This window comes from Lithobates pipiens, unplaced genomic scaffold, assembly GCF_037356315.1.
Source record: "Lithobates pipiens isolate NorthernLeopardFrog02 unplaced genomic scaffold, aLitPip1_a1.2 Scaffold_25, whole genome shotgun sequence".
In the NCBI taxonomy this organism is placed as follows: Eukaryota; Metazoa; Chordata; class Amphibia; order Anura; family Ranidae; genus Lithobates; species Lithobates pipiens.
In genome coordinates, this window is record NW_027507787.1 from 99,926,806 (window position 1) to 99,947,560 (window position 20,755).

The 20,755-nt window shown below is 45.6% G+C and overlaps 1 protein-coding gene across 1 annotated transcript in view; it reads right to left on the bottom strand.

Moving 5' to 3' along the window:
- Positions 1-20,755, bottom strand: part of ZNF488 (zinc finger protein 488) — a 56,200-nt gene that overhangs the window by 7,970 nt on the left and 27,475 nt on the right. The window contains exon 2 of the mRNA XM_077454769.1: positions 4,799-4,999. Coding sequence (XP_077310895.1) covers positions 4,799-4,925 — 127 coding nt within the window. The 5' untranslated portion in view covers positions 4,926-4,999. The remainder of the gene's footprint in view (positions 1-4,798; positions 5,000-20,755) is intronic.

The window sequence follows — 20,755 nt, forward strand, 5'->3', positions numbered from 1 at the left end:
TAAAGCGAGAGGGCATCTGCTGCCAGATTGTGTTTACCGGGGATAAAGGAGCAGTAGACATTGAAATGAAATAGTAACGAGTGCTGAACCAGCCGACGCAGGAAGGACATCACCACTAGAGACCTAGACCTACCTTTATTAATGATTTCTGCAGTGGCCAAGTTATCTGTCGAAAAGGCCATGGTTTGGCCCGACCAGCTGCGGCCCCAGATGCGTGCTGCTGCTACGATGGGGGTACAATTCAAAAAGGGAGGACGTTTTGGAAAAGCATGGTATTGCCAGTATCTGGGGAGGCCAGGGAGCTGTGAACCATGGGTGGCCAAAGATTGCCGGGAAGCCTGTGGAGGCAGCAGCGTCGGTCACCACCTGGGGTGAAAGGGAAGATACCGAGGGAATGAACAAGGATATGCCATTCCAGGATGACAGAAATTCCTCCCACATAGAGAGGTCCGCTATCGCCGTGGAATCAAGGCTGAGGACCTGCTCACGATCCTGCATGTGGGACAGGAACACCAGTAGGCGGGACACAAAGGAGCAACCCTGGGGGATGATACGCATGGTTCAGCATGCCGAGAAGGGATTGCAACTGTTTTTTGGTGCATGCTCTGGAGTGGGCGAAGTCCCTCAGGACCGCCCTGATGCGGGCCAGTTTATCCGGGGGGAGGCTGGCCTGCATGGTGTCGGTGTCCAAGTTAACCCCCGAGAAAGGTGATGGACTGCGCTAAACCATCCACCTTGTGTTCCGCAATAGGCACATTGAGGTTCCTGAATACCACCCTTAACTTATCCAGGTCCCCCGGAGGTGAGCCGGGTAGTTCACTCAACAGGAAGTCGTCCAGGTAGTGTATGACCTCTTGACACTGGGCTTCGTGTAGAAGGATCCACGTAAGCAACTGTGCAAATGTGTCAAAGAGCCAGGGGCTGCTTTTAGACCCGAAGGTCAGCTTGGTAGCAAAGTAATATAGCTCCCTCCACTTGATGCCGTGCCAGCACCAAAGAGATGGGAGGATGGGAAGGAGCTTGAAGGCATCCGAGATATCGGCCTTGGAGAGCCAGGTGCCCGTGCCTGACTTGAGTATGGCCTGGATGGCCATGTCTACAGAGGCATATTTAAGAGAGAACTCCTCGGATGGGATGAGAGAATTCAGACTGGGGATAGTAGAGGAATGAGGCGCTGACAAATCGTACACCAATCTCAATTTATTTGAAAACTTGCCCTTGACAAGCCCAATAGGGCTGACTCTCCAGATGTTGAAGGGGGGCTGGGTGAAGGGGCCTATCATAAAGTCCCGATCTAACTCGGCTTGCAGGAGCTGGTCTATGGCCTGTTCGTCGATGGCCGCCGACCGTAGGTTCCGGCACTCATATGTGACATGAGGGAGACAGATGAGACCCGTGTGGAAGCCTTGGGTGAAGCCTTGAATGAGGTAGATGGTCAGCGAGGGAGTGGGGTGTGAAGCAAGGTAGAAGCTAAGCCACGAGACGTCGACCCGGCTCAGTCACGATTTCTTGAGCTGTTTAACCTCGCACATGAGCCTGGGGTGAGCCCTTTGGCACAGGGTGCAAATATGGAGCAGCCGGCATTGACTAAAGTTACATGAGCCGTAGTTATAATTATTTCAGATTGCTGCTCCTCCTATGGTCTTGACTGGGCGTCCAAATTTATCTAACTGAGGCAGGCGTGCGGGGGCCTGTTGGCCCTGAGCTGTACCCGAGGTAGAAGGGTTTTCTGAGGAGCGAGCTGCTATTGAGTTGGCACACCAGTTGGCGGTGTGGGTGGCCGACTGGCAAATTGCGCAGAGGGGAGAACGTAGACCCGCAAAGTGGTGGCAGAACAGCTCAGTGTCCATGACGCTCCAGTCAGTAGGCATCTGGAATGGCAGGAGCCTGGCGGCCGCTTTAGCAGAGAAAGAGCGGTGATAGTCGTAGAAACCAAAACCCACATATTTGTAGCTCAGGTCTACGACAGTGTGGAGGTATTGATCCAGCTCCTCTCTCCTGCTGGGGGAGGCTGAGCAGATGACATCCCTCAACATGCCAAAGGCCAATCTAAATTCTGTGACTGAAAGCTTCCTGTCCAGCCTGGGATCTTTGACCTTGAGGACCACTGACACATCCCCCCACGTGTACACCTTATTCTCCGCAAGATCATGGACAGAGATGAGCAGGGAGGCGAGATTGACGTCCTTGCCCTCTAGGATGTCCTTCCTGACGTTGGCCGGGACCAGATGAGAAGGGTACACCACGGTACTGCACCCTGTGGTACCTGTGAGAGGAATAGCCACTGCCTGGGCTACTGCTGGTTCGGGAGAAGAAACGGGCGGGCAGGTCTCCAGGAGGGCCACCCTATTCTGGACCTCAGAAACTAAGGTAGCCAGGGAAGACACCAGGGTATGAAGTTAAGTGATAGAGGAGGCGATAGAATCCAGGGAAGCCTGCTGGGTACAGGATCCTGCCATGGCTGGAGGAGGGAAGAGGAGCTTGAAGAACTCAGCTTTCCTGGCTGTCGCAGGAAAGGGCACACCTCTACGCCTCAACTCTGATGTCAGTTTTGGAATGGTCCACGCTCTGGGGGACCGCAGGCTGCCTTTCTCTGAGACTGGAGAGGGGGACAACGGGGCCGTGAGATCCTCACTGCCGGCTAGGGACATGGTGGTGTAGTCCAAGCCTGGGCGAGCCAACTTGTCCTCGGGGTTGGATTCTCTCTGAGCGGAACCTATTTAGGGTGACATGGATTACAAGACTCGCTGGTGATCTCTGATGGTATACATACCTAATGAAAAGGGCACTCCTGATTACTTGCGCCTTCTCCATTTTTTTTCTTTTCTTACCTAAGGAGGCCCCGTCCGAACAGGTGCAGGGTGGACCTACTGAAACTCGACTGACCTAAGAATATGAAGGCAAAACTTGTTGAGTTCTACACCTGTTTACAGACAACTAGCTGAAATAGTGACTTCAGTGGGGTGGTGAGTTTTCAAATGAAATGAAAATAAAATGAAATGAGACAAACAAACAAAATGAAATGTTGCCTTTAAGTGAAACGTCTGCCATGACAGAGGCATGACTCGGTCGCGTTGCAGACACAACTGACAGCGAACCGGACTCTGGAGCATGTACTGAAATGAGGCAATTAGTGAAATGAAGCCAATGAGCAAGGCCCCCTGGCAGGAATCGGAACATTGTAGAACAACTGGATTTGAACCGGGGTGCAGTACGTGACAGTGAAATGAGTGAGTCTGCCATGGCAGAGGCCCGGATCGCCATGCCGTAATCTTACGACTGAGCACGAAACGGACTCTGGAGCATGTACTGAAATGAGGCTTGTCCTGGGGCACGCCGAGACGCATTTAGTGCACAGGTGTGACTATTCATATCGGAGCGTGATAGGTGAAACAAAATGATACCCATGACAAAGACAAGAATCAGAGGGTGAGCCCATGATTGACAAATGAATCCTGTCTCTGGAGCATGTACCGAAATGAGGCCAAACAGCTGGGCACACCGGAACGAATCGGTGCATCTGAAAAATGCGACAGGATTAGAATCGGAGCGTAATAAGTGACCAGAAATGATACGCCATGACAGAGACAAGAATCAACGACTGGACCAATGATTTAACAAAGAATCCGTCTCTGGAGCATGTACAGAAATGAGGCCAAACAACTGGGCGCACCGGGGCGATTCGGTGCATTCCTGAAATGTGACTGGATTCGTAATGGAGCATAATACGTGACAAGAAATGATATGCCATGACAAAGACAAGAATCAGAGACTGCGCCTGAACCTGCGAGTGACTGTCTCTGGAGCATGTACTAAAATGAGGCCGAAAAAACTGGGGCACACCGAAGCGAATCGGTGCATGAAAGATGTGACTAGATTCGAATCGGAGCGCGGTACGTGACAGAAATGAATGAAATTATTTAGAAAATGATTTGAAATGATCCGGACTGATTAGAACATTCTGACATGATGAGCAAGCGGTTAACTTTTAGAAATGATTTGAACGATTCGAAATGTTTAGAAACGACTAGGGACTAGTCGGAATGAATGAAATGTCAGCGAAATGAATGCCTAATGTGGCATGACCGATGTGCCACGAACGAGTGACGACTTCTTTCGAGAAGCTAAGGAGCAGCCGATGTTTGAGGTAACGAATGCGTGCGACATGATCGGAACTGTTTGTGAGTGGTTGAGTGGTGATCGTGAAATGTTTGTGAGTGGTTCGTGAGTTCAGAATATCAGTTTAGTGACATAGTAAAAACATGAAATAAGAAATAGGAGCCGAAGCCCTACCTGCGACAGCCGGACCAGATGCGTTGTACGATAACGGCAATTTCGAGTATTGCGACACTCGGACAACGACAACACATGAGCGCTCACGAAGACAAGACGGACTCGTAACACAGACTCACGGAGATGGGACTAACGAACACGGGAACTCACGAACACTGAACTCACAACGTATGGTCTTGAATAGTCGGCCCTAGATCTCTGACATACCAGATATTGCACACAGGAACCGACAAGGAACACAGCCGAATGGGCTGATTAAATACCCCTCCGGGCTCCTCCCATAAATTCAGGCCACCATACTGGCCTTCTTATATATATTAGGTAGCAGTTCAATAGGTAGCAGCAAACTTGAATCTACATGAAAGGAGTGTTAATGCCGTGCTTATCCATCACCTTTCTGGTTTCTCCACAGGACCTTAACGCTTTTAAAGAAGGGCTCCAACCAAAAGTATTAATTTAAAGGACCTCTGTAAAACATAATTGAGGCAACAACTCATGTACTCACCTGAGCTAACTGTTCGGAACTCTTGTAGATCCAACATTCTGGCGATCTGTCCATCATACCAAACAAAAACCTGGTCACTCTTCTGTACAAAGCGATGAGTTTTAAGTGTAGCTAATCCTCTGTCCATTATGTTTTCTAGTGCTTTTTCTGTAGGATCCGTTGCAACCACTGTATACCAGCTTCCTGTCCTGGGGTGTCTACCTACAAAATAAGATCATACCTAGTTGAGGGGGAATTCATTTAACCAAGGAAGGTACAGTAAAATATGTTCTTATAAACATTTGGCATTTAGAGTGTTTAGGTATTATCAAAATGGAATTACAATTACTTTTCATGCAGGAAAATGCCATGATGAACATGCAGAGAAATTTGATTTTAGCTCTTCTATGTGGCCGGTCCTCTTTAGTATTTCATAGGGGTATGCACCAGGAATAATTCTATGCTACTATGTAATTGAAGCTTGAGTTAGTCAGCTATATTTAGTAAGGTATTCTTTATTTTATTTATTAAAGTGCTACTAAACCCACAACAGTAAAATCAGTCTGTATGTACAATAGGCAATAAAGCATGTTTGTTATACTCACTGTAGAACCTAAGTGGTTAATCCTGTGCATTGCATAAAAGGGCTGTTTTATTCTGTCTTCTTTGTTCCTCCCTTTCCTCCACAGTCTCCAATCCATCTCCTGATAGAACTGAGCCTGCTTCCGAATCCAGCATTCAGCGTCCATAGAGGCCGAATGCAGGACTCGGTCCTGCCCCCTGGCACCTGAGTCATTGGACTTGATTGATAGCAGTGGGAGCCAATGGCTGTGCTGCTATCAATCTATCCAATCAAGAGCAGAGAACCCCAGGCAGAGGAAGAGCATGTCCCCGTGGGTCAAGTTAGAGGGTTCAGGTAAGTAAAACAGGGGGGATGTGGGGCTGGTCACTGACAGGGGTTTTTTCACCTTAAAGCTTGAGTTCCGCCTTTTTTTTTTTAAGTCAGCAGCTACAAATACTGCAGCTGCTGACTTTTAAAATAAGGACACTTACCCGCCCAGCGCGCCTGCGATGTCGGCACCCGATGCCGATCTCTCGATCCTCTCTCGGGTGCTGCCGCCGCCATCTTGGGTATGGGAATCAGGAAGTGGAGCCTTGCGGCTTCATTTCTCGGTTCCCTACTGCGCATGCGCGAGTCACGCTGCGCAATAAGGATGGTCCCCGCTGTCTCTGGGATCCATGTGTTTCCCAGCAGACAGAGGGGGACCTGCAGGAAGTGGCATAAATATCCTCAAATTCTGCGGATATCTATGCCGGAAGCGGAGGCAGATACCTGTAGATACCTGTACAGATATCTGCACCCCCCTCCCCCCTGAAAGGTGCCAATTGTGGCGCCGGAGGGGGGGTTCCAATGAGCGGAAGTTCCACTTTAGGGTGGAGCTCTGCTTTAATGCATAGGATGCATTAAGGTGAAAAAACACAAACTTTTACAACCCCTTTAAGTGTCCTTTATGTAAACTGATACATTCTGCTGGAGAGTTTGTGCTGTGAACAACAAAAGACTTACTGGTTGGATTACCAGATGAAAAAGAAGAAGAAAGAAAGCCTTAAAAAAATGAATTGGTATACTGAAATATAATAAATTGTTTGCTTTTGGGTTTATTATTGCTTTAAAACTATATCCTTCTTCTTATTTAAACTGGAGTTTTGTTTTTTAATAGAAAAGTTTTTATTCATCATAAGGAAATACAAATAAAAACATCACAGAACAGAATTGTACATCAAGAGTATTCAAAGCAGGCATGATACACATCTACCTGGGGATCAGGTAGTTGAATCCAATGTATTAGGACTTGAACTGGATGGACTTGTGTCTTTTTTCAACCCGACTAACTATGTAACTATGTATCAGGATGAGAATCATTTGAGAGTAATGCCGAGTACACACAGCCGGACTTTTTGACAGCAAAGGTCCGATGGAACGAATCCGCTGGACAATTCGACCATGTGTGGGCTTCATCGGACCTTTGCTGTCTAAAAATCAGACAGACTTTAGATTTAAAACATGTTTCAAATCTTTCGGACGGACTCGAGTCCGGTGGAAAAATCAGTTCGTCTGTATGCTAGTCGATGGACGAAAACCGACGATAGGGCAGCTTTTGACTATGAACTTCCTTATTCTAGTCCTGTTGTACGTCATCACGTTTGAATCTGTCGGACTTCGGTGTGATTGTGTGTGGCCAAGTCCATTCGTTCGGAAAGTCTTCCGAAAGTCCATCAGGAAGACTGTTGGACCTAGTCTGCCGGAAAGTCCGGCCGTCTGTACGCGGCATAAGAGTTTTTTTAGTATGATGGCTTGTGCATTCCATTCCTGTGATAATTACATGGATTCTTCAGATAGTTTACATTGTTTCTTACCAGATATACATTATTCTTGGCCAGTTCAGGAATGATTACTGTCACTGAATATATTTTTTTTTTTTTTCAAATTCATTGTTCAGTTCAGGCAGCAGCCACAATTCCGGCTGATCATCTTCCTGTCAAATCGATTACCTGCTTCCTCTTTTCTTGTGTCAGGTTACAGAAAAGGCCATTTGAAACTGGCAGCCCCCTCGGGCTGGTATGCCACGTGAATAGAAACAAACAATGATGGCCTACAAGGGCCAATGTCAATGTTTGTTTAATAAAAATGGAGTAGAAGATTATTGTGTCTGAAGCCTAAAAGAATTTTGGGGGGTGGTTTAAAACTGAAGTTGTGACTCACAGAAATCAGTCAGCCTTTTTATCTACTGCCATTCTTTTAGATCTGGGCCGTAATCCTAATGCTGCACTAATTAGAAAGTCACCGACCTCAACTGCTGGTACAGGACTCAGGAGTAGGGTTGCCACCTTTTCTTCAAGTCAAACCTGAACACAGCAATTTTTTTTGTATTATAAACTATACAAATATTTTGCTATTAAATAACATTTCTAATCACATGAATTTAATAACAAGAGTCCCCCCTCTACATCAGAGTCCACAGAGTTCCCCTTTTACATCTGAACTCGCAGAGTTCCCTTTCACTGTAAGGGGGGACTCTGCAGACTCTGATGTAAGGGAGAACTCTGGGGACTCTAACATAAGGGATGCTCTGGGAACCCTGATTTAACCACTTGCTTACTGGGCACTTAAACCCCCCTCCATCCTGTCCAGATATTAAGCCGCTGCGCACCCCCGGGAACGCGTATGACGGTGATCGTTGTTGCAGTGTGCCAGTCTGACACACCACAACTCCGATCTAGGTAAAGAGTCTCTGACAGGACTGTTTATCACATGATCAGCCATGTCCAATCATGGCTGATCACGATGTAAATAGGAAGAGCCAATGATCGGCTTTTCCCCACTCGCGTCTGACAGACTCGAGTAGAGGAGAGACGATCGGTTGCTCTCCTGACAGGGGGGGTCTGTGCTGATCGATTATCAGCTCAGCCCCCCCCCCCCCCCAAGGATGCCCACACTGGACCACCAGGGATGTCACCACCAGGTATGCTACCCTAGACTACCAGCGATGCCAATGAGTGCCCACAATGGATGCCAATCAGTGCCCACCATGGACATTACTGATTGGCAGGCATTGTTGTTTGGCACTGATTGGCATCCATCAGTACCATACATTACAGTACATCAGTGCCACCTATCAATGCCCATCCATGCCCATCCGTGCCACTATCAATGCCCATCAGTGCCACCTATGTGTACCCATCAGTGCTGTATGTCAGTACCAACTATCAGTGCCCATCAGTGCCGCCTATCAGTGCCCAACCAGTGCCGCATATTAGTGCCCATTAATGCCACCTCATCAGTGCTACCTCATTGGTGCCCATCAGTGCCACCTTATCAGTGCCCGTCAGTGCAGCCCCATCTGTTCTCTTTGTATTGTTTCCCTTTATGTGAAATCCTTGGTGTTCCTGCCGGTCCCTCTGCTTTCCCTCCTTGATCCGAGCACTACAGTGGGGGGGGCTGTGTTTACCCACTGACATCCGCCAGGAGAAGAGGAGAAGAGCGGCGGCAGGTCACGTGAGCGCCCAGTGGCGCTTTAAATAATGTATTTTGCTAAATAATTTTTTTAAACACACACGCTTCACAATAAATCTTCATGTAAAAAGGGGATCCATGATGTGTCACTAGTAATTTTAACAGCTATAGCGGCCGGAGGGGCGGCCGGAGATGGATAACAGACTCCTGAGCTGACAGGCAGAGAGGGAGTGGGAGAGAGGAGCAACAGCGGGATGACAGAGGCACGTAACCTGACCACAGTAATCAGAGATCAGCAGCACATCAGCACAGACAGGGGGACACAGAAACTGTCAGGATCAACCATATTTTTTTTAGAACATATAGAGGGACAAATGGCACAGCACATGCACTATGCCTCATATCCTGCTGTAAAGGATCAGGTTGCAACCACTTTAAATGTGCTTTCTGCATTGGTTTTTGTAGGATTTTTTGTCTTAATTTTTACCTGTTTTTCTGGCCTGTAGGTCTGTAAAAGACCACCTATCTGTCCTACAAAAGTGGCAGAGGGTTGAGACAGATCATTTAACACTGACAGGGGTGTTTAAAATGGTCATTTTTTATTCATTCAAGTGAAACCTTTATCCCAAAAGAATAATGTAACTGCTTAAAGAGTTTTTACTGGAGTTTGGTTTTAATGTGTTAGTTAAGTGCATCTAAATCTGCTAGTGCATCTAAGCCCTTGTACACACGATCGGAGATTCCCGACAACCAAATCCGTCGGATTTTGTCCAACGGATTGTGTCCGAAACTGTTGCATACACACGGTCGGACCAAGTTGTCGGAAAATCCGATTGTTCAGAACGTGATGACATTATTTCGTTACGACAGGACTACTTTCACACTAGTATCCAATAGCTTTGGTGTATGAATTTGATCTGAGCATGCGTGGAACTTTGTCCAATCGGAATTCTCTACACATGATCAGAGTATGTCCGATCGGACCAGTTTGTTGGAAAATATTTCCAACATGTTGGAAAATTGGGTCCGACGGATATTCGGATGGAAACAGTCGGAGTATCCAACAAAACGGTCCGATAGGACACATTCCGTCGGAATCTCAGACCGTGTGTACAAGGGCTAACACTATCCTCTCCCCAGATTCACCATGCTGCTGTTAAAAGGCGTCTCCACTCCTCTTCTATTCAAAGTGGTCACACCCTAAAACAGAAGTGTGTTAACCTCCCTGGCGGGATGATTCAGTCTGGATTTAGGTGCTGAAAGCGGTACAATTATTTTGCATGGAAATTTGGCGTCTTATATTGTAGTCCTGTAATTCTTAGGAATAACTCTCTTAAATATGTTCAAACCAGAGTCTAGTAGACATCCCGGGTATGATAAAGTTTCTAATATAATAAAGAATAATAAAAAATATTCAATAATGTAATCAAATCCTAAAACACTGAAAAAGGGACAGTTTTTGGTTGCTATGGACAATCTCCAAATTCCAGGCAGAAAAAACTGTATTTATAATATAAAAGTGCATGCAGGGCATTGCACAGACCACTAGGGACAAAGGGGGTGTGTAATTTTGTAATACAGCACTGTAATCTGTAAGATTACAGTGCTGTGTGTGTTTTGTGTACTTTTACTTTTTTGAATTTGCCGCCGTTATCCGCTCCCGTGCGCCGTAACGCCGCAGGGAACGGAGCTCGGCGGCATTCGGCACTGTGAATCGAGCGGAAGACAGGGGACAAGGTAAAGTAGTCTCACTGTGTCCTCCCCTGCATCCAGCGAAGCGATCCCGAGTCTGGCTCGGGGTTACCGCTCCTATCAGTAAATTCCTAACCCGAGCCAGACTCGGGATTACCGCTAGGGGGGTTAAGGCAAGTCGCACCCCATTTTTTTCAATAGCACCCATGACTAAAGTCCCATACACACTATCAGATTTTCTGCTGATTTTTGTCTTCAGATTTACCAAAACCATATAATATGAGGTCAAACCTTAGGAGCTTCAATTTGTATGCAATCAGGCAGGCCCTTGCACTACATGGTTTTGGAATATCTGAAGACAAAAATCAGCAGAAAATCTGATAGTGTGTATTGGGCTGCAAAGTTGCAGCGACTTTGAAAAGGTTCCTGCACTACTTTGTTGTGATGTTTGATGCAAATTTGGTACAGAGAATGTAAAGTTAGATCAAAGTGGCACCAAACGTTGCATGAAAGTCGCGCTCCAAAGTTGTACTGGAAATTGTGCAACTTTGGTTGGCACAGTGGTGTAGTGGTTAGCATGGGACAGCCGTTCGCTGGGTGGAATCCCAACCACGGCACTACCTGCCTGGAGTTTGCATGTTTTCTATGTGCCTACGTGGGTTTCCTCTGGGTACTCCAGTTTCCTCCCAAACTACATAGACATGCTGGTAGATTAATTGGATCCTGTCTAAAATGGCCTCTGTATGTATGAATGTGAGTTAGGCATCTTAGATTCTAAGCTCCTTGTGGGTAGGGACCAGGGCTGGACTGGGACAAAAATTTGGCCCTGGACTTCATCCAGACCGGCCCACAGTATATAAACTATACGCAATTGCGCAAAAAAATCATAGGTAAAAACATTCCACTATAAGTAAAAAAGCACAGGTCACACTGCACTATGGGTGAGCAGGGACTTGGGTATCTATGGTTTCACTGAAAGAACAAAAAAGTCCCTGCATTGGTGGTTTGACTGGAAGGACAAATGTCCTTCTGTCCGTGTTGTCACTGGAAGAAAAAAAATTGTTCCTGCATTCATCATATGTGACACCAGTAAATTTAAGGAGGTGGAGTGGTAGAAAGCTGGAAATGGGGATGAAGATGATGGGAGTGGAGTGTGGGAAGCTGACAGGGGGATGACGATGACAGGGGGGTTGAAGATGACGTGGGGCAGAGTAGTAAGAAGCTGACATGGGGATGAAGATGACGAGGGATGAAGATGACAGAGCGGAGTAGTAGCAAGCTGACAGGGGGGATGACGATGACAGTGGGGATGAAGATGATGGGGCGGAGTGGTAGGAAGCTGACAAGGGGGGTGAAGGTGACAGGGGGGATGAAGATGATGGGGACGGAGTGATAGGAAGCTGATAGGGGGGCTGAAGATGACAGGGGGATGAAGATGATGGGGCGGAGTGGTAGGAAGCTGACATGGGGATGAAGATGACATGGGGGATGAAGATGATGGGGGGCGGAGTGGTAGGAGGCTGACATGGGGATGAAGCTGACATGGGGATGAAGATGACAGGGGGGATGAAGAGGACATGGGGGGATGAAGAGGACATGGGGGGATGAAGAGGACATGGGGGGGATGAAGAGGACATGGGGGGATGAAGAGGACATGGGGGGGATGAAGATGATATGGGGGTGAAGATGACAGACAAAATCTGTGTAGAATAGCTATTAGGAGATCTTTAAAGGTAGCCTGTTGGGGTTGAAATATGGGATCAGTCACCCACCCTATAATTTGGGCAGAACAGTTCCCTTCAAAAGTAAAGGATGTGTGCTTACTTCTCCAGAGCCCTGTGCTTTCCTCTTTCTCTCCTTTTTAAATGCTGCAGCCTCTTTCGGGCTATTCAGCAATCACACACCGTGTGGGACAGTCCAAACAGCCAGAGACTGTGTGGGCTCCTTTGATCTGTCATGGGTGGGACTGGACTGAGCCTGGAGGAGGGGATGACGTCATGTTGAGGCGAGCGGAGCGCCGTGCCTGCGCTCAGCACCTCATTGGCTGACATGGCACCTGTCCTGGGCACACAGTGCCAGCGAGGTTGCAGTGATTGGCGGGGTCTGGCGGGCGGCGGCAACTCACCACCAATCTGAATAGTGCATAAAGACAGCGCTGCCCAGACAGGCCGTGGAGCCTGCACACTGAACATTGAGGCTGAGCACATTATGCTTAGGCTCACCGCACACACAGTGAGTGAGATTCCAGGCCGTCAGAGTCACTCCACACTATTTCAGCAGAGCTGCGCCGCCCCCCCAGCCTGGCAAACTGATCCGGGCTGGCCTGCACCCTCCCAGCTAGGCTAGGCAGCAGTGCTCCCTAGGTGACAGGCTGTCACTGGAGCCGGCCCACTGAGCCATCGGCCAACCGGGAAACTCCCGGTAGTCCCGATGGCCAATCCATGCCTGGTAGGGACTGATGTGACTGTACAATGTATATGTAAAGCACTGCGTAAATTGGCAGCACTATACATGTACCTGAAATAAATAAACTTTGGAGATGAGCTAATGTGTATGGAGCCTAATGGCTGGATCACCAGGTGGGAAAAAAAGCTAGAAAAATAAAGAAAACTAATGGAACCACCATATTTAAGGATTTTTTTTTTCGTTTTTTGATAATTTTTATATTGCTTTACTTGATCTGTCATGGTCAATGCATATAATGCAGTCCCCAGTGTATATGTTGCAGTGTTTATTGAACATCTAAATAAGTTTTCTGTAGCCTATTTGGGGATAAGATAAAATAGTTGATGTGTATGTTAAGATTCTGCCATTAAAGTGGAACTGAAGTGAGAATCCAGCTGGGAACACTTGTCTCTGGATTTTCCCCGATCCAGCAATGACAGCTCCCTTTTAGTCACCATTCTACAGCTGGCACTGCCATCTTCATGAAAATTTATTTTGCACTTGGCATGTTACCTCAACCAGAGAGCAGACAAAATATGGACTTCAGGAATGAGTTCGGTATACATTTTTATCAGTAAGTGAGCACTTAGAGAGACAAGGCAGGATTTCTCTTGAAATAAACATTACAATGCAGTGTATTAAGCATAGCCACAAATATTACATAGTTACATAGTAGGTGAGGTTGAAAAAAGACACAAGTCCAACAAGTCCAACCTATGTGTGTGATTATATGTCAGTAGTACATTGTATATGCCTGTATGTTGCGGTCGTTCAGGTGCTAATAGTTTTTTTAAACTATCAATGCTTCCCGCTGAGACTACTGCCTGTGGAAGGGAATTCCACATCTGTGCCCACCGCCTGTGGAAGGGAATTCCACATCTGTGCCTACCGCCTGTGGAAGGGAATTCCACATCTGTGCCCACCGCCTGTGGAAGGGAAATTTCACATCTGTGCCCACCGCCTGTGGAAGGGAATTCCACATCTGTGCCCACCGCATGTGGAAGGGAATTCCACATCTGTGCCTACCGCCTGTGGAAGGGAATTCCAAATCTGGAGCCCACACACAATCGGATTTTCCTACAACACGATCCACAATCTCATATTTTCCGACAGAAAGTCTGACCGTGTGTACAAGGCATTACAGTAAAGAACCCTCTATGTAGTTTAAGGTTAACGCTCTTTTCTTCTAATTTTAATGAGTGGCCACGAGTCTTGTTATACTCCCTTCCGCAAAAAACACAGTGGCAATGTGCAAGCAGCTTGGTTAGGCCACAATGTAACAGAGAAGAGGCAGGTTTTATCTTTGAATAATCATTAGAGTGTAATAAACAGAGAACATATTTAGGTTTCTTCACAGTAAGAGCTGTGGGAATGTGGAATAGACTCCCTCCAGAGGTGGTTATGGCCAGCTCAGTAGATTACTTTACAAAAGACCTGGATTCTTTCCTAAATACACATAATATAACTGGGTACTAACATTTATAGGTAAAGTTGATCCAAGGAAAATCCGATTGCCTCTCGGAGACCACAAAGAAATTTTTTCCCCTGCTGTAGCAAATTGGTTCATGTTTTTCTGTTTTTTTTTTTTTCGCCTTCCTCTCGATCAACTATGGGTATAGGATTGAGTATATGGGATTGTATGATATTTTTTATTTTATTTTTTTATGGTTGAACTAGATGGACTTGTGTCTTTTTTCAACCTAACTAACTATATATATAGCCACAAATATTATGCTGTAGCTGGACAGTATGTAAGTAGTATGGTTAGGCTGCAATATAAGAGAGAGATAGGCAGGGTTTATTTCAAAATAAACATTAGAAGGTATTATCCAAGAGAAAATAGCCACAAATGTTTCCAGCGCTTTGGAATAGGCCGGAAACAGAGGCCCAGTGCAGGATTTACCCAGCAGCAAACATTAGAAATTGAGCATCTGTGGTCAAGCTCCGGAGACATTGTGTGGCACCTTTACAGTGCTGAAGCACCAGAAATGGTGCAATGCAGGATGCTGCCTGGAAGTGTTGCCAGCAGCTGGGCCTGGCTGCTGCAGTTTAAAGAAAAAATTTGAAAAGCCTCACTGAGGCAGCCTATCAGGGATCAAAGAACTAGAGACACATTGGAGGGAATCCTGTCATCAGCCTGCCTCCATCAGGAAGTGGTGCAAAGAGGTTCCTATGCAGCAATTATTTAAAGTGCAGCATTTTGGGCTTCCTCTGGGATGGAGGCATTAGATAAAGTCACCCTTTGGCCTGTGTCTGGGCAGCTGCCAACAGCTCTAGACCAACCTGGTTCCAGTCCTTTCCAGTGCTTTAAGGGATACAAGCTGCAACATAGCATGGTAGCATTTTAGCTTGGTATGTTGCATATGCTCTGAGGCGCTTGAGGGGGAAATGCTGGCTCTGAAGTGTCAGGGAAAGAGGCCAATGAGAAGGAGTGGGTACAGATGGTAGTGCCCATCTCCGTACTGGGCAAGACAAGAGTTGGCGATCTGAAGTTCAGGCCCCTATCACATCCTTCCCCTGCAGCTTTCTGGGATATATCATAGTTCCCAGAAAGCTACTGGACCATTTAGCAGCACGGCTCGCACATGCTTAGTGAGCAGCTGGCCACAAGAAGTCACAGCCAGCTATCTAGCTACGATTAGTATGCCAGCACCAGGGGCCGAGGCCTGGTGAAGAAATCGGCTGGGTGAGGACAGCGCTCGATCCTGGAACAGGCTAGTATCTGTTTATTATTTATTACAGTTTTAGTAGCTGCTGATTTTTCATTTTCAATCGCTTTATTAAAAACAAAAAAAAAATATCATTTGCTAATATGGTAGAAAAAAAAAGAACAGTGAAGTAAAGGAGCAAATTAATTAGAAATCAGTTGTCCTGTCAAATTGGCAAAAAAAGGAAGATCATTAAAACTAGAGAAAAGCTCAGACATTTATAAATGGGCTCCTTAGTTTAAAAAAACAAACAAAAAACAAACACAAGTTGACATTTTGGATAAAGGTTTGCAACAGATAAAAGTGGACAGTGAGACATAGAACCTTTCACTAAATTGTGTAGTGATGAAACTAGGACACAAGGTGGCCCATGTTTCCCACATATACAGTATGTACTGCATAGTATCTAGCAAACAATAAGAAAAATATTGGAGCTCAAAATAAAAGTATCCCACACTCCCTGATATAGGAGAAACTTCTAGATGGATCCATCGATAATACCCCTTTAAGTGTATTAGTTGTGTAGTGGTCATCATCACATAAAACCACAAAATTTTGCGATTACAGTGGGGGGAGAGGGCTAGACAGTTAGGATAACTGTACTTTCTGTAACAGCACTCACCTAAAACAGACTTTTAAAGTATAATTTTACGCTATTATTATTCTTTATTTTACTCTATACCATTTGACGACAGTTTTGCATTTCTGTGTGCATATCTCCCTAACTTCATACACTTGCTTTATATATGTTCTCAGTATCATTCACAAAGCACAATAAAAAAAAAAAAAGAAAAAAAAGAAAAGTGCCACCTATTCCCCTTCTATGGAACTGGGAAGTCCTGTTTACCATAATTAACCCTGTGTGCACTGTGTTGGCCAATCTTCAGGGCTTGTTCACACCAGGTGCAGGGAAATGCATGTAAAAAGCACACTTTTCCCTGCACCGCACAGAAATGTGCTGCCTTCTGCAGACACATTTGAGTGTCATTAATTACACCCCCATCTAGCAAACATGGGTTCTCAAACCACATAATACCACAGTACCATGGGCAGCGCATTGAAACAAATGGGCTGCCAAAAACACACTGTGGGAATATGCAAAAATCTATGTGTGTTCAGACACACCTTATGGTGTGAATGAGCCCTCATTACCACTCGTAAACTAGATGTGCATGTTTTTTGTCCTAAGAAAGTTTTAAAGGAGAAGAACAGCCAAAGCTTGTTTGGCTGTACTTCCCCTGTGGATCACAGGAGTGCCGTTCATTCTGCAATCCAGTGACCTGTTTTCAGCAGACAGTGGACTGTCACCTGACGTCACAGAGCAAGATCGCGACATGCTTGGCCTTGTACCCAGCTTAGCCTCTCAGCGACGCAATGGCTGCTTCTGCCCCCCTCCACAGCCCACTCGTGAGCGGTGTTAGATTGCTCGGTTTTGTTAAGCCCCACACACATCAGATTTTTTCCTTCAGATTTACCAAAACCATAAAATATGAGGTCAAACCTTAGTCGTTTCAATTTGTATGCAATCAGGCAGGCCCTTGTACTACATGGTTTTGGTAAATCTGAAGACAAAAATTAGCAGAAAATCTGATAGTGTGTATGGGGCTTTAGAGGGGCCGGGGGACAGATGCAGTATCCACCTATGTAAGCAGGGGCGGACTGACAACTCATGGGGCAATAGGAGAGGATTATGGGGCCCCCAGGCAATAGGAGATTATGGGCCCCACAGACAATAGATTATGGGGCCACACAGTACACACAAACACACATACAGTATATGCACACACAATATACACACACAGAATACACATACACACACTGAAAAGGTCTTGGAGAGGCAGGGCAGCTATAATCTTGTGATTTAAAAAAAAAAACACAGATTTTTACATACTGTCCCTGGTTTTATTGAGGCTGTCAACCCTGATGGGGCCCCTTAGTGGCATGGGGCCCTCGGGCAGTGCCCGAGTGACCCAATGGTCAGTCCGCCCCCTTATGTATGATTTAAAAAAAAAAAAACATACATCCATGGGCAAAAGTTTTGAGAAGGTCACAAATATAAATTTTCACAAAGTCTGCTGCCGCTGTTTTTATGATGGCAATTTGCATATATTCTAGAATGTTATGAAGAGTGATCAGGTGAATTGCAGTTAATTGAAAAGTCCCTCTTTGCCATGAAAATTAACATAAAAAAACATTTCCACTGCAATTGTGAAGAAGGCTTCATGGTGCCCAAGAATGTCTGGCAAGCACCAGGGCTGCCTTCTACAGTTAATTCAGCTGTGGGATTGGGGCATCACCAGTGAACAGCTTGCTCAAGAATGGCAGCAGGCAGGTGAGTGCATCTGCACGCACAGTGAGGCAATGAATTTTGGCGGATGGCCTAGTATCAAAAAGAGCAGCAAAAAAGCCACTTCTCTCCAGGAACAACATCAGGGACAGACTGATATTCTACAAAATGTACTGGGATTGAACTGCTGAGTAGGGATGAGCCGAACACCCACCGGTTCAGTTCGCACCAGAACATGCGAACAAGCAGCGTTAAAGCCTATGGGACACCAACATGAAAACTCAAAAGTGCTAATTGTAAAGGCTTATATGCAAGTTATTACCATAAAAAGTGTTTGGGGACCTGGGTACTACCCCAGGGGACATGTATCAATGCAAACATTTGTAGCACTTACCCCTGAAGGAGCTGCTGGTATTTGATTGGGCCTGTACTCTGCTCTTTCCACCCTCAATAAATTGTCTCAACCCGCTTGAGAGAGGTGTGTAACAATGTCGGTAACAAAACCCAATATTTAAGAACACTTCTATAATAACAGATTACATACAGTTTACCTTTGTTGTTACCTGGGTGTACGCTGCTCCACCTGCTAGGAGAATGAACAAATCTCATGCTCTTCAAACAGACACTCACAGATCCCTGTAGGCAGGCCACACGTCCCAGCAAGAGACAGAAAATGGCCTTTTATTACCTACCCAGCATGCAGTTCAGCCACTCAGTGTTCATGGGTAAGTGAGTGGGCATTGTTTGTAGGTGAGTCCTTCACAAAGTAAAACAATTAAGTCACTTCCTGCTTACAGTAGCTGATATGTGAAAGTTAAACAAGTCTCGTTCCTTTTCATACCAGTAGAGGGGGCCAAATACCAATCTATTAACATGGTCCTATTAATAGCATTACATGGCTTTCGGGAACAGTGATTTTTTTACTGCTTAAAGTGAAACAATAAAAATGAAATATTCCTTTAAATATCGTACCTGGGGGGTGTCTAGTATGCCTGTAAAGTGGCACATTTTTCCCGTGTTTAGAACAATACCACAGCAACATGACATTTCTAAAGGAAAAATTTCAATTTAAAACTGATCGCAGCTCTAATGAATTGTTGGGTCCCGGCAATATAGATAAAACTCATTGAAAAAAATGGCATAGGTCCTCCCCCCCCCCCCAGTCCATTACCAGGCCCTTTGGGACTGGTATGAATATTTAGGGGAACCCCAAAACAAAATTTAAAAATAAACTGCGTGGGGGTCCCCCTAAAATCCATTCCATCAATTCCATCAATGACCTGTGTTGTGCCCATGGAGCCGATGCGAGTGCCTGGCGGTCGCAATCACCGCCGGGCTCTCGCGAACACTCGGGGCATGCGGAGAACCGGGATCTGTGTGTGTAAACACACGGTTTCCGGTTCTCTGAGGGGAGAAGTGACAGATCGTCTGTTCATACAGAGTATGAACAGCGATCTATCTCTTCCCCTGCACATTCCACTCCCCCCTTCAGTTAGAACACACACTAGGGAACACAATTAACACCCTAGTGTTAACCCCTTCACTGCCAGTGACATTTTTACAGTAATCAATTAATTTTTATAGCACTGATCACTGTAAAAATGCCAATGGTCCCAAAAATGTGTCAAAATTGTCCAACATGTCTGCCATAATTTAGCTGTCCCGATAAAAATTGCAGATTGCCAACATTACTAGTAAAAAAAATAATAATAAAAATGCCATAAATCTATCCCCTTTTTTATAGATGCTATAACCTTTATACAAACCAATCTATATACATAGTTACATAGTTAGTAAGGTTGAATAAAGACACCAGTCCATCCTGAGTGAGTGCCTGCAATTGTCTCTATCCCAGTACATTGCACACTCACTTCGGTCCCTACCCTCAAGGAGCCCACAATCCAAGGTCCTCCCATTCATATAATAGGGCCAATTTAGGACAGAAGCCAATTAACCTACCTGCATGTCTTTGGAGTGTGGGAGGAAACCGGAGTACCCGGAGGAAACCCACGCAGGCACAGAGAGAACATGCAAACTCCAGGCAGGTAGTGTCGTGGTTGGGATTCAAACCAGCGACCCCTTTTACTGCTAGGTGAGAGTGCTAACCACTACACCTCTGTGCCGTATATATATGCTTATTGCGATTTTATTTTTAACCAAAAATATGCAGAAGAATACATATCGGCCTAAACCGAGGAATACAAATATTTATTTTATATATTTTAGGGGGATATTTATTATAGCAAAAATTAAAAAATATTGTGTTTTTTTCAAAATTTATGCTCTTTTTTTGTTTATAGCGCAAAAAAAAAACGCAGAGGTGATCAAATACCACCAAAAGAAAGCTATATTTGTGGGAAAAAAAGGACGGAAATTTTGTTTGGTGCAACGTCGCCAAATCGCAAAAAGTGCTCTGGGAAGGGGGTAAAATCTTCCAGGGCTGAAGCGGTTAAACTCAAATCATCAAAAACTGTCAATACATGCTACATTACATTGTGTTCATATTCATCCTTCCACTAAAGCATTTGTTTTCTATAGACTGCAAAATTCAGGTTGATCCTGCTGTTCACTGTTGCTCCCTCCTTGTCTGTGTCCCTACTGCAGCCTAAAATTGTGTAGACCAGCTGTTGGCATCGACTGATCATGCTCCAGTTTCAGTTCCCTTCTAAGCAGTTTATTTGATCCTTTTTTCTTTTTTTTGCAGCCTATGTGACTATAGAGTCAACATGTGGGCATATACATGTAGCGCTACCCCCGTATGAGCCGCTGGTAGTTTATCTAGGTCTTCCACACCTTTGTTCTGCAGCCAGGCTCATTGTTTTCAATGACCA